Source organism: Diceros bicornis, chromosome 21 (assembly GCF_020826845.1).
Source record: "Diceros bicornis minor isolate mBicDic1 chromosome 21, mDicBic1.mat.cur, whole genome shotgun sequence".
Classification (NCBI taxonomy): domain Eukaryota; kingdom Metazoa; phylum Chordata; class Mammalia; order Perissodactyla; family Rhinocerotidae; genus Diceros; species Diceros bicornis.
In genome coordinates this window covers 13,501,771-13,514,950 of record NC_080760.1, presented here as the reverse complement: position 1 = coordinate 13,514,950, position 13,180 = coordinate 13,501,771, and the positions used below count along the sequence as shown (strand labels likewise).

Genomic DNA, 13,180 nt, shown 5'->3' with positions numbered 1-13,180 from the left:
TCCACCTGGTAAAAATAAAAAAAGAAATAAATAAAGGAGCCCGGGATTGAACCGTCGTTATTTTTCAAAAGGGGAGAGAGAGGTCACATGACTGCGAGTAACTGATTTAGTGGCGCGGCTGCGACTGGGAGTGTGCCGCAGCCCGCCCCCCCCGCGGGGGCGCCGACGTCACGGAAAAGCCCCGGCGCGGCAGGCGGGCGCGCTATAAAGCGCGGCCCGGAGCGCAGCGCGCCGGCACAGCGACGCGACGCGCGGACGCCCGCCCGGCGGAGCCGAGTAAGCGGGGCTGCCCGGGGGCGCCCTCCCGACTTCGGGGCAGTGATTTAGGGGGGTGGGCGTTCCCAGCCGGCAGAACTTTCTGAGTTGGGAAAAGAGCCCCTGGAACGTGCTGTCTGCGCTGTGGTTTTCTGGGCGGGGGCAGAGTTTAAGGGGCAAAGGATGCCATTGGTCATCAGCAGCTGCCTGAGTTCTGTTCGGTGGGAGAGTCACCTCCTCCTACAGACTGTGTGCTCGGAGGGCAGCCCTCAGTGATAGTTCATGCTTTTGTTGTTTGAACGCAAGTCAGCTGCTTGTGAGATTAAAATACCGGCCGGTCATCCTGGTTAGTGGCCGAGGTGTCGGGCTGTGGAGTGTGAGGGTGAGTGTGGCAAGGGGAGTGTCGGTGCAGTTCACGCTCTCGTGAGCGGATCTTGCTGGTTAAAATGTGAATGCTTCTGCTTTATATCAGTAGCCTGGGAGAACAGACCTCCGTGCAAGGGGAGAGGGTCTGGCGAAGGGAAAGTTGTAGCTAAGTTGCTGAATGACGTTTAGGAGAGTCTTTGGCCTTCCGATTTGCTTCAAGAAGGTGGAAATCTGAGTTGAATTAAAGAACTCTTGGCCTGGACATGGTTTTATAAGAGTGAAGCATTTTCTCTGCACATGTCTGAACATGAGCAGGTCATTTCTCTGCCAGAAGGAACAGGCTTGGGGCTGGGATGTTTTAACCATGATATCTATGAGCAAGAGGGCAGAGCTGAGGCATAAACCTCAAACAGAAATTCTTTTTTCCCCCCAAATAACAGCCTATTCAGGCAGCTGGAGATCATCAGGGCAACTTGACTAAACATGGAAGTTCCAATAAGTGCTTGTCCGGTCCAGTGGGGGGAGTGATGTCATTGCCACGTGTTTCCCACTGAGGCACAAAAGCCCGCTGGACGCTGGTGCAATTAAGATTCATGTTTAGACAAGAGCAGCTAACCTGGCCAGCTGGTCCCCAGCTCCATTAACTTGTTGCTTTTTAAGCCATCTGTGGAGGCTCTAGGTTCCTTCTGGCTGCCTTTGTACCAGCTCTGAGTGGGGATCCCAAGGCTTCTTTGATGATGGAGGAAGCCCATAGGCAGTGTGCGATGTTAACGGTACTTTTTTCTCTTTGCAAGTGACAGGCTGCCTGAGGAGCTGGTTACTAATAGTGTGTGTGTGTGTGTGTCCAGTTGAAAGCCTCTTAGGGTTTGGGGACTGTCTCATTGGTGTTCCTTATGTTATGGTTGCTTCGTTCTCACCCCATCTGATAAAATATCACTGATGACTGACTGTGTGTTTGAGCCTCCTCACCTCTCGCTTATGCTTACTAATGCTAACATCTTGGCCGCTTTGCTCTCCAGGACCCAACGATGACTCTGAATAATGTCACCATGCGCCAGGGCACTGTGGGCATGCAGCCACAGCAGCAGCGCTGGAGCATCCCGGCTGACGGCAGGCATCTGATGGTCCAGAAAGAGCCCCACCAGCACAGCCAGCGCAGCCGTCCCTCTGTTACCCCTGAGGACCACTACCGCCGGAGCTGGTCCTCCGACTCCACAGACTCAGTCATCTCCTCCGAGTCGGGGAACACCTACTACCGGGTGGTGCTCATAGGGGAGCAGGGGGTGGGCAAGTCCACTCTGGCCAACATCTTTGCGGGCGTGCATGACAGCATGGACAGCGACTGCGAGGTGCTGGGAGGTAGGTGGCCCAAGCCCACCGGGTTTCTGTCCGTTACGGTGGTCCAGGCAGGAAGCGTGAGTGAGTGGGTCACTCATCTGCAGAGTTGGGAACTGCGATTGTGCCTTCTTGGCACTGGCTGGGGGAGCTGAGTCCCCAGAAAGCCCTGGCACAGGCCCTCGGGACAAGAAAATGAAAATGCTCAGAGGTAAAACCTGGGCCAGAAAGGGAATTTCTTACATTCCAGCTCTGAAGGGACTGGGGGAGGCTGATTAAAGAGAGCAGAGCCAGAGGCTCAGGATCCCCCTCTGACCTAGACCTTTCAAGAGCTCACTGTAGACATAGCCTTTTTCCATGGTTATACCTAAAACCAAAGGGATTTGAAAAACTGTTAGGATGGGTTCATCAGTTTGTTTCCACCAATATTAGAGTCTTTTAAGAGTATAAAATAATTCAAAAATCTGTATTTGAGGGGCCAGCCGGGTGGCGTAGTGGTTAAGTTCACACACTCTGCTTTGGCTGCAGGGTTTCCAGGTTCGGATCCTGGGCACGGACCCACACACCGCTCATCAGGTCATGCTGTGGCAGCATCCCACGTACAAAATAGAGGAAGATGGGCACTGATGTTAGTTCAGGGCCAATCTTCCTCAGCAGGAAAAAAAAAAATCTGCATTTGAAATAGTACAATAATTTTTTTAAAAATTTGAAGTATGATAATGATGATAAATATGTTTGTATAGAGTCTTACAGTTTTCCAAGACAGTTTTCCTTGTACAATCTCATTTAAAATATTTATTTAAACCTTGCCTATTTCCAAAACTTATTTGAGGTGATGTAATCTCAAAAATGCATGTATTCCTCAAATGCGTGTAAAGCGTGGCACTATATTCTGGGAAGTAATATGAGGATCCTAATAGCCAGTGGTGTTCATACAGGGTCTTTCGGCCACAGCTTCCATCTTAGCATACATGACCAGGGTAGCTGCATGTCCCTAGCTGCAGAAGGAAGAATTTTCTAGTGCTTGCCCGAGTGGCATGGGCTGTCTGTACTCTCAGTTGCAACCCACAGCTGAATCACAGGCTTCCAGAGTAGGAAGATGCCTTAGTGATGACGCAGTTCTACCCTCCACTTCACAGCATAGCATGAAGCATAGCAGTTGTACTCCTTCACTGCTGTCATCCCGTTTCCGCTAAGCGTTGATTCCTCTTGACTGTCTCTAGTGTCGAGGAGTTCTTCCTTCATGAGGCAGTTCCCAAACCAGGCTATAAATGATGACTCATTGATGGAACATCGATTTCTCTCCTCACTTCTGGAATCTCAAGGACAATAGCTAAACAAATGTCAAGGGAGAAGTAGGGCCAGTATTGTACAATTGATTTTCTCTTTTTTTGTAAAGGCTGATGGGTGACTGTCTCTATAGGAGAAGGGGAAGGAGGAATTAACATTTAAAATGTGCATTTGCAATGGGAGAGGCAGTTTATTGGGTGTCTTATATTTTCTACCATTTATTTTGGACCTCACAAAATTCCTGCACTCATATGAGTAAACTGAGTCTCAGGGCGACGGACAGGCTTATCTAGAATCATTCAGTGGGGCAGCTGGAGTTAGAACTCGGGATTTTTTTTTTTTTCCTGGAGGAGGATCGGCCCTGAGCTAACATCTGCCAATCCTCCTCTTTTTTTGCTGAGGAAGACTGGCCCTGGGCTAACATCCATGCCCATCTTCCTCCACTTTATATGGGATGCCACCACAGCATGGCTTGCCAAGCGGTGTGTTGGTGCACGCCCGGGATCCGAACCGGCGAACTCTGGGCCGCCGCAGCGGAGCGCGCGCACTTAACTGCTTGCGCCACCGGGCCAGCCCCAGAACTCGGGATTTTTATAATCTCACTTTGGTGTTTTTCTCTTTCTACCACTGATGGGGAACCTGCTGTGTGCCAGGCACTCTGCTAAGTACTTCCCACATGTATTTTTGATAATACTTAGGAAAATTGCACCAATTTGGTATTAATATCACTATTTTACAGGTGAAGAAATGGAGGCTTATGAGGTCAAGTGACTTTTCCAGGGTGAAAAAGCTAGTCCATGGTATGATGAGGATTTAGACCTAGTTGTGGTTGAATGCAAATGCTCTGTTCTTTCGCTGTACCCTGCAGCCCCTGGATTTAGTGTCCAAATGCTAAGTCCTACAGCATTTTGGGCTGAGCGTCAGCCACATGCCTGTCTCTCCGCTAGGCTCTGGTGTACCCAGTGATGGATAAGGTACAGCGTACTCTCTTAGGAAGGAGCTACGTGTCAGCGGCTATGATTCCGAACAGGGTAAAATTACTGAATACCTTAAGAAGTAACAATACAGTGCTTTGGGGATTGACAGAAGGAAGAGATCAATTGAGAATTTTTGTTTGTTTTTTTAAAAAGGAGGAGTTGAAAAAGTTGGTGGATAGTAGACTTTCAAAAGTGTTTATCAATTAGAGTGGAGTGGTACCTATCCAGAGGGTGGCAACCCCATAGGCCTAGAGTGGGAAGGAGGGAGACTCATACCTGGAATTTGAGAAGGCAGTCTTCTATACTTGGGAAACCTCTTTGTTTAATGGGGAGGTGGGGGAGAGGGAGAATCCTTTTCTTATCTCCTCAAACAGAGAATCTTTGACAAGAAGAAGCTTCTCAGGTGACCTGACCTATCTAACGTGTCCTATTTGAGTAACTTAATTTTTACCATCTAGGATTACATCACTTCTCTGTAGGCGGCTATTGGAATCACTAATTGGCTTTCTGTTTCCCAAGAGGAGGGTTTTCCAAGGCCCCTACGTTGTTCTTTTTTCAGCATTAACCATTAAAAAAATAGACACAATAATCTCATCATTATTTCTCTTAATAAAGATGGTTGTTGTTATGGTTATATTGCAATAATCTAATGACTCAGTATGCATTTAATGCTGTTCATTCATTCATTTATCCATTCATTCATTCATTCCTCAACAAGTTACTGAATATATACCATGGAACTTGGTGAGGCACTGTGGGGACATGCAGAGTCATGGGGGTTCTTCCCTCAGGATGCTTACAGTATATGTAATAGAGATCAGATATACATCAACTACAAATCAAGCGAGGCTGTAATAAATGTCTTGAAAGAGGTACTAGGAGAGTGCTGTGGGAATTCAGAGGAGAACAGGTTACTTCTGGTTGTGGAAATCAGAAAAGGCTTCATGGAAGAGGTGGTCTCTGAGCTGGGGCCTAAGGACAACTAGGATTTGGAAGTGCTGAGACAGGTGAGAAGGCCCTGCACACATCCACAGGAAGTACAGGGAGAGCTCTGGACTTGCCGTCTGATGGTGTGGGTTTGGACCCCAGCTCTGACACTGACTGAGCTGGGTGCCCTTGGACAAGATACTTAACCTCCTCAAGCTTCCTCGTTAGGAGGATAGGGATAATACCTACCCCCTAGGGTGTTCAGAGGATTAAAGGAGATGACATATATTAAGCTTGTGGCATAGTGCCTGGTGCATAGTAAGTACGGAATGGACGTTCGTTAGAGCTGATTCTGAATCTCCCATTTCCTTTCCCTGGGCTTATCTTCCGAAATTGGCCCTTTCATTGCTTGTAGTCCCCATCTACTTTGGTCAGCCCTGGCTGGGGCCCTGTGAGATGTGCAGAGGAGGTGGAAGCCATTAGAGGAGAGGACGGTATTCCTAGAGCAGGTCTTCCTTCCAGGGTTCCTTGGGACCCCTGGGGCTGTGAAAGCTGAAGGCAGGAGAAAGTGTTTGGCGGGAGGGATGCTGGGGCCTCAGAGCTTTTGAGGGGCAGCGTGTGAGAGAATGCCCGTGCAGGCTCCACACAGAGCACTTGAGCCAGTCCTGGGCAAGAGGACCCTCCAAGCACATTTGGGGTCAAATGAGGAAAGACAAATCAAGGTGCGCTAGTCCAGGGAAAATGGCCACTGACACAATCGCCCAGTCATAGAAACTGCACCCCACCCAGTCAGGATGATCAGGATGAGCTCTCCTGAGACATACAGAATGTGAATGCACCCCGGCTTTCATCTAGAGCGCTGGCGAAATGAAGACTTCCCCAGACCCAGGTTACTGGAAAGCCTTACAACCCAATAGGCCTCAGTCCTTTCTCCACATGCCTTAACCCAGGGCAAATTTCAAAGGACTCTTCTGGAATTTCCTGTTCTTTCATTTCCCCTCTCCTCACCCGATTAGCACTTGAAGAGGCTAAAAGGTGAGCAACTAAGGGAGAAAGAGAAAGTGGAGCTTTGGATACAGGCAGGCCCCCTCCTGGTTAGCAGAAGGCCATCAAGCAGGATGCTTTGTGTGTTTGAAGACTCCTTGGGGCCTGTAGCCAGAGAGAGTATATAAACCCAGGTGTGGGGCATATGCACAAGGCAGGACAGGGATGTATTATTTTAGGCTCTTGGGTTTAAACACAATGATTTTTCAGGCAGAGGTAAGTCAGACAGAATGTCACTGTCAGGAACCTTCCAGAATAGCAAAGTAGTTTGACTCTATGTTCACAGCTGTAATCCTTAGTCCACTTTTTCTCTAGACTTGTTCTGATATCTGTTAAACCAAGAGAAAGTTGGAGTTGGCTTTTTCCCTTAGCTATTGGAATACAGGACTTTTCTGTTTGAACTACTGGGGATTCCTGTGAGTCCCTTGGACCTGCTTTTCAGTGGTGAGTGATGGGCTGATGGCAGAGAAAGTGCGGTATTGAGTTTTCTGCGCACAGGGAGGGCTTTTAGAGAAAAGATGACAGCTCTGAGGTGGTAAGGGGCAGTCAGCCCCAGCCCCGTCTGTGCTGCTGAGGCTCTGAGGATTTCCATTTGGTTGTGTAAATTTGCCTGTTGAAGTCCTGAGATCCTCCTCTCCAGTAAACCAAGTGTGCATCCCGCTGTGATCCCGTTCCTGCTGCATGTTTTGGACAGCAAACATGATGGGCATAATGGATTTTTAATCCTCCAGTGGAAAACAATCACCATGGGTTAGAAGAATGACACCTAGAGGAGGTGGGGAAATTGACAGAAAGACAGAGCCATCCCTGGTTACCTTTCTTCTTCTTTGTCATTTTCCTTCCTTTCCCAATCTTGATTCTAATTCCTTGATAAAGAAGCATTAAACCAGGAACATTGCTTTTCATAATCCCCTCACTATTATAAAGCAAGAAATATCCTGGTTCTCCCAACGTAGCCCTCCTAAGCTAGGATTTACCTATACTAGGCAATGCCAAGTATGGCAAGGACCAACTTCTCCATCTGAAGAGGTGGTGATAACAGCTAACATTTGTTGCATTTCTACTTTGTGCCCAGGCTTGATATATGTAATTGTCACACAGCCCTAAGGCATGGATACTGTTACCAATCCCATTTCACAGATGAAGAAACCGAGGCCCAGAGAGCTTAAGTTAAGTGGTCCAGAGCCACATAGTTAATAAGGGATGGCACCCAGATTCTAATTCAGGTTTGCTTGTGCTCACAGCCACAATGCTATATTTATCATTCATTCATTCATTTGATAAGTATTTACTGAGCACCCACAATACTCCAGGCACTATCCTGGGTGTTGGAGCATATAACACTAAACAGCACAGATGCAAATCTCTGCCTTACCATTCTAGGGGGTGAGAGGGACAGAAAATAATAAAATAAGCAAGTTCAATGGATTGCGTGTTAGATGGTGATAAACACAATAAAGAAAAATAAAACAGGGAAGAGAGTAAGGAATATCGGTAGGGGAGAGGTGTTGCAATTTTAAATAGACGCCCAGAGAACACCTCTCTCAGAAGGAGGAAAGGGAAAAAGCCTTTGGGATATTTGAGGGAACAGATTCCAGGCAAAAGGGACAGCAAGAAAAGTGATAAAAAATCATTATGAAAATCGTAATTTTCAAATGATGAAATTCCAAACAGGAAACATCATTGTGAAAATAGACTGGAGATGGGCTCAGCCGTATGGAGTTGGTGGGAATCCCTCTTGCAAAAATCCCAGTTAACTCAAGTTAACTGTCCCCCTCCCCCGACCTGCCCTCCTCCTGATTTTTCTAGGCTGGAGCTGCTCTGGCCCACTGGACTGCTTTCACTCTTCGCCTACCCTCAGTCTGGGCTCAAGTGCAGGGAGGGAAGTTTCCATTACCAAGTAGAGCTGGAGGCTGCGCTTTTGTTGGACTTAAGATGGAAAAACAAACCCGTTTATTCCTAGGGAGCTGTATTTTTTAAAGAAGAAAACTTCAGCCAGAACAGGGATAGTCTTAAGATTTTTTTCTTTCCCGTCTCAAAAGAGGAGAAATGTCTCTGAGCTCAAAGCTCCTGAAATCGCCAGTGAATGTTCAGTAATCACCCCACTGGAAGGTGGGGTGGATTTCCCCATGAGGCTCCTGAACGGGGCTGACAGTTCCACTGGGCAGTTCGTGTTTTCTCGTGGCGGCATCTGTTGAATCTGAGTCAGAAGCTGTAAAGTGAGTTTATCCTAATAAATGGTTTTCCTGTATGAAAGGTCCAGGAATAACGAAAACGAATGCCTCTCACGTCAAGTGGTTTAGTGATACACGTTCAGAAGATGTAGGTATTCTGCTTAATGAGTACTGGAGGAATATACATAGAATGTTGTTGAAAGTGATTAAAAAATAATAATTTGCCTTTGTGACTGTATATTTACATAACTAATTGCATATTTAGTAAGTTTATTTTCAGCATAATTTTGTACATGACCCTCTTATATAAAAGTGTTGCCTATTTGCCTGACTCCAATATCACTGCTCTTTCTTTTCTAGAAGATACATATGAGCGAACACTGATTGTTGATGGGGAGAGTGCAACAATTATACTCTTGGACATGTGGGAAAATAAGGTACGCAGAGCCTACAGCTCTTCTGTAAATTCCTCAGGGCTTGCCTTCCAACAGGCCGTTTGGTGCAAGGGTGACCTTGCCCTTTTTGGTGTTCCAGATGAGGTGGGCTCATTTTCTTGATTAAAAGCTTTTACTTCTGAAGTATGAGACTGTTCTAAGGAACAGGGTATTCGCAAATGAGCTCTGAATAACAAGAAAGTTGCAATGATTTGCCCTTACATCTAAGCAAAAATACAAAAAAGTATATTTGTGTTAGGGAAAGTACCAACGAGTTGTGGATGATAATTTTAAACTATATAAAACCACATTATATGAAGTTGATGTTCTCACTACTAGTCTTCAACATTTGCTTTTTAAAGATTTTGAGTTCTAAGCATATATGCTAGACTACCTATTCAGTGAGAGTCCTCCTATTCTCACAAAAAGATTCTTAATGTCATCACTTGAGAAAGGTAAAAGGGAGTCATTTGGAAGCCAGAAAAGGCTCATTTTTGGTAGTGTAGGTAGGAACTGGAAATACTGTTTGGCAGAGTCGTTGTATAATTGATCAACTCAACTCAAGCTGTAGAAGAAATTGGAGAGTAAAAACTTTTTGGCATAAGTACTTTATGGGCTAGCAGTCTTTACAGCCACCAGACATCTTGCAGGCATGGAAGACTGATGCATTTGGGGCGTTGGAATAAGTTTTCTTCCTTTCTCGTATCAGCAAGGGTACTTTAGGATACACATATCATTTCTTTGCAAACTGACTCCTCATTTACCAGGCCATGCTGAGCTCATGGAAGATCTTCTCATTTCATTCTCATTTCAGGGGGAGAATGAATGGCTCCAAGACCACTGCATGCAAGTCGGGGATGCCTACCTGATTGTCTACTCCATCACAGACCGAGCCAGCTTTGAGAAGGCTTCTGAGCTGCGAATCCAGCTCCGCAGAGCCCGGCAGACAGAGGACATTCCTATAATTTTGGTTGGCAATAAAAGTGACCTGGTGCGGTGCCGGGAAGTGTCTGTATCAGGTAAGGGGAGTGGTGCCGGTGCCGTGGAAACAACCTCTGGGTTACTTGCATTTTCCTTCAGACAGGTGCTCTTCCCTTGCTCTTTCACGAAGCTGGAACCAGGGGCTCGTTAAAATGCTCCGTGGAGTTTTATGTATGCGCTGACTCCTCCACGCCCAGTAGATCATCTGTGCTGGATGTTGCTCACTTGTCCATCTGGTCTACCTGCAGGATTCCAGTTTCCCCACCCCCAAGGCTTTCCCTGGAATTCCTTTAGGGAAAAGATCATGCTGAGGAATTTACTGGCAGTCCTCAGCCTTTTTTCCTTGTCCTTTCTGCTCTCCAGGGAGATCTCAAGAATTCAGGGAGGTGAAAGTGGCATCTTCATGCAGGAAGGCTGGGAACTCTGATTTAGGGACCTGTGAGAAAGAGTTCCACTGAGGAGAAGAATTCTACTCTGGATAGAAGAATTCTATCCTGTAGACCCTAGAAACACCCTCCTAGCCCCCACCCTTGGCTTCCTAAATTTCAGTTAAGGCATCAGTCTGATGGTGTCACGTATACTTTTTCATACTTAGTTCAGGGATGATTCCTTTTTGCTGAATGGGCACCCAAGTGCTTTTGGGGCCCTTGGAATTTTATTGACCTAATACAGATTTGGTCCCTGGTACAATGGTAAAAAATAAAACACTGCATTGCCAGGCCTCACTCAGGAGAAAAGAAACCTGATAAAGGCTTAATGTACACAACTACTTTGGGAATGTCTTACTCTAGGAAATGACTGTCTATAGTAATCATTTTTTCCAAACCAAAACTTGGACCTATGGTCATTGAACACAATGGAATATTTGAAATTGAGGCTGTTCCAGAAAAGCTTCTTTGTACAGTTTGCTGTAATTGTCTAGTACATTTGTGAAATCCTCAAAATTTTTTCAAAATAATTTCATCAAAGCGTTAATTTCTTTTTTTAAGAGAGGAAAGCAAAATAGTAGGATTCTTGTTTTCAACTCAGGAAACTGAGTCAGGAGATAGAGTTAAGAATGTGAGCTTGAGCATGCAGCAAGCCCGAATTCACATCTGCCACTTACAGGCTATGAACTCCCTCAAGTTTTTACAGGATCCCCCACCCCTGCCTAAGTTTCTTCATCTATCTGGAGGGGATAATGTATTTTTCAAGATTGTTGTGGGCATTAAAATAATCTTTATAAAGCATTTAACCCAATTCCTGGCACATAGTAAGTACAATAAATTAAGGCTATGGTTTTTACTGTTATAATTAATACTACTATATTTGATGAAACTGGACCCTCACACAGTGAATTTATGGTGGACCAGATCTAAAGCCCATCTCTCCTGCTTCCCAGGAATCTTCCTGTGAGATTCTTTGCTTCTGTTTATGCCCTGGGAGGACATGTGTCACAGTGGCCTCCAATATCCATCAGTGTGTGACTGACTTAGAGTTGCCTTGAAGTCAACTTAAAATCGGGAATCATCGAGCTTGACTGTGTGCTGTGTAGGGTCATTCTGTGCAGCCCCTCTGACCTTCCTCTCCCCTCCTTTCCCTACCAGAAGGGAGAGCATGTGCTGTGGTGTTCGACTGCAAGTTCATCGAGACCTCTGCGGCCGTCCAGCACAACGTGAAGGAGCTGTTTGAGGGCATTGTGCGGCAGGTCCGCCTTCGGCGGGACAGCAAAGAGAAGAACGAGCGGCGGCTGGCCTACCAGAAGAGGAGGGAGAGCATCCCCAGGAAAGCCAGGCGCTTCTGGGGCAAAATTGTGGCCAAAAACAACAAGAATATGGCCTTCAAGCTCAAGTCCAAATCCTGCCATGACCTCTCTGTGCTCTAGGCACCCAGAGTCACCCAGATGTCCCCTGATGGACATCGTTGAAGGCTGTTGGGACAGATAATCTATATTAGATTGAATTCTAAAGTATTGTTAGATGTGGCTTCCCCTATTGCAGCTGGAAATTAACGTGTTAGCCTCACAGGCAACATAATGCATGGGAAATGACAGATCTTTGTAAAGAGTCAGTATTTATTTATAGGAAAAGCCTGACCTTGCTACTTGAACACCCAGGACTCATTAGAGGATATGTTTGGTGTTCATGTGTTTCCTCTCTCCCTTGAATAGTAGAGAATTGAAGCCTACAAAAGAATGCCTAGAACAAGAACTTTTCAAACAAGAACAAAATTAAAATTTTGCCCAGTGTTCCGACATGTGAATTTGAGGCTGATGGGTCATAAATATAGGAAACTGTCAAAGGGTTTATTCAAAGGAGGGAGAACTTCTTTCTCTGTACCTTATATTCATGGAGCTGGGATTGTAGAACTGGGCTCACCATGGTCATGACTATTATTGCTCTATCAAGCTGTGAAAAGAAATTATGGACCTTGCTGGAAACTAAAGCTTAACAAACAATTTTTGTTCAATGCCCACAGTTGGGGATCCAGAAATTTACAGAATTGGGAACTGATACATGTACCATTTATGGGTTCAAAAATTATATCTTTACTTCTGTGTCTTATTATTTTTATTTAGGGGAAAGTTATTTTAATCAAATTCTACTTAAACTACCTTGTATGTTTCATTATTTTTAAAATCATAAGGCCATCATAAAAATATTTTTAAAATCTGAATTATTGGTAACCTAGAGTGCAAAATGCCAAATTTTTAAATATAATCAAAGGTCTGAATTTTTATAAAACATAAATACTTCCGGTACTTTGAGTTGAACCTTGTATGCCACAGCTCTGCTCTATTTATTATTATTTTGCAAAATAATAACCATTTTAACATTTGATAAAGCATATTTATGAACATACTTCTTAAGAAAAATGTCCATTTTATTACCATTTTCTATCTTTTTCAGAATATGCAAGTTTTTACCTATATGTCTTATAATAAAAGAAATAAAATCTTTGAAAAAAAAAGACATTCTTAAATGTTTTTCCTCCCCAGACAAGATGATGGGGATTATTTTGATAAAGCTTTTAGAGCAAGCACATTCTAAAGAAACATACCTGTGATTTTATTATTTCTTCTTTTCATTAGCAGTAGCCCAGTCATTAACTGTTCTATAGAGTATCCCCCAAATTTTTCCTTTGGAACCATGATTCACAGTAATGCAAAGTTATTTTTGGCTGATACAGTTGGGAAGTATTTGGGGTCATCCAAATGCTAAGTTACAGTAAAAGCCAGATTGATCTTTTATTTTGGTCTGGCAAATTCCTGATGAACAGATGGGCCTAGCTTTGCTCCCTGAAGGCTTGTGGTCCTAAGCTTGACTCAAGCATTAGAGGAAATTGTAAAGGATTAGGAAGAGAAAAAAAAAAAAGGAAATTGGTGATTTTCAGCTTGAGATCTGGCCAGGCAAGACTT

The 13,180-nt window shown here is 44.9% G+C and overlaps 1 protein-coding gene across 1 annotated transcript; it reads left to right on the top strand.

Moving 5' to 3' along the window:
- Window positions 1-235: 235 nt before the first annotated feature.
- Window positions 236-12,689, top strand: GEM (GTP binding protein overexpressed in skeletal muscle). Its single transcript, XM_058564612.1, has 5 exons — window positions 236-276; window positions 1,641-1,980; window positions 8,729-8,805; window positions 9,617-9,821; window positions 11,370-12,689. Exons 2-5 carry the CDS (start codon window positions 1,650-1,652, stop codon window positions 11,645-11,647), a joined length of 891 nt encoding a protein of 296 aa, XP_058420595.1. The 5' UTR covers window positions 236-276; window positions 1,641-1,649; the 3' UTR covers window positions 11,648-12,689.
- The last annotated feature ends 491 nt before the right edge of the window (window positions 12,690-13,180 follow it).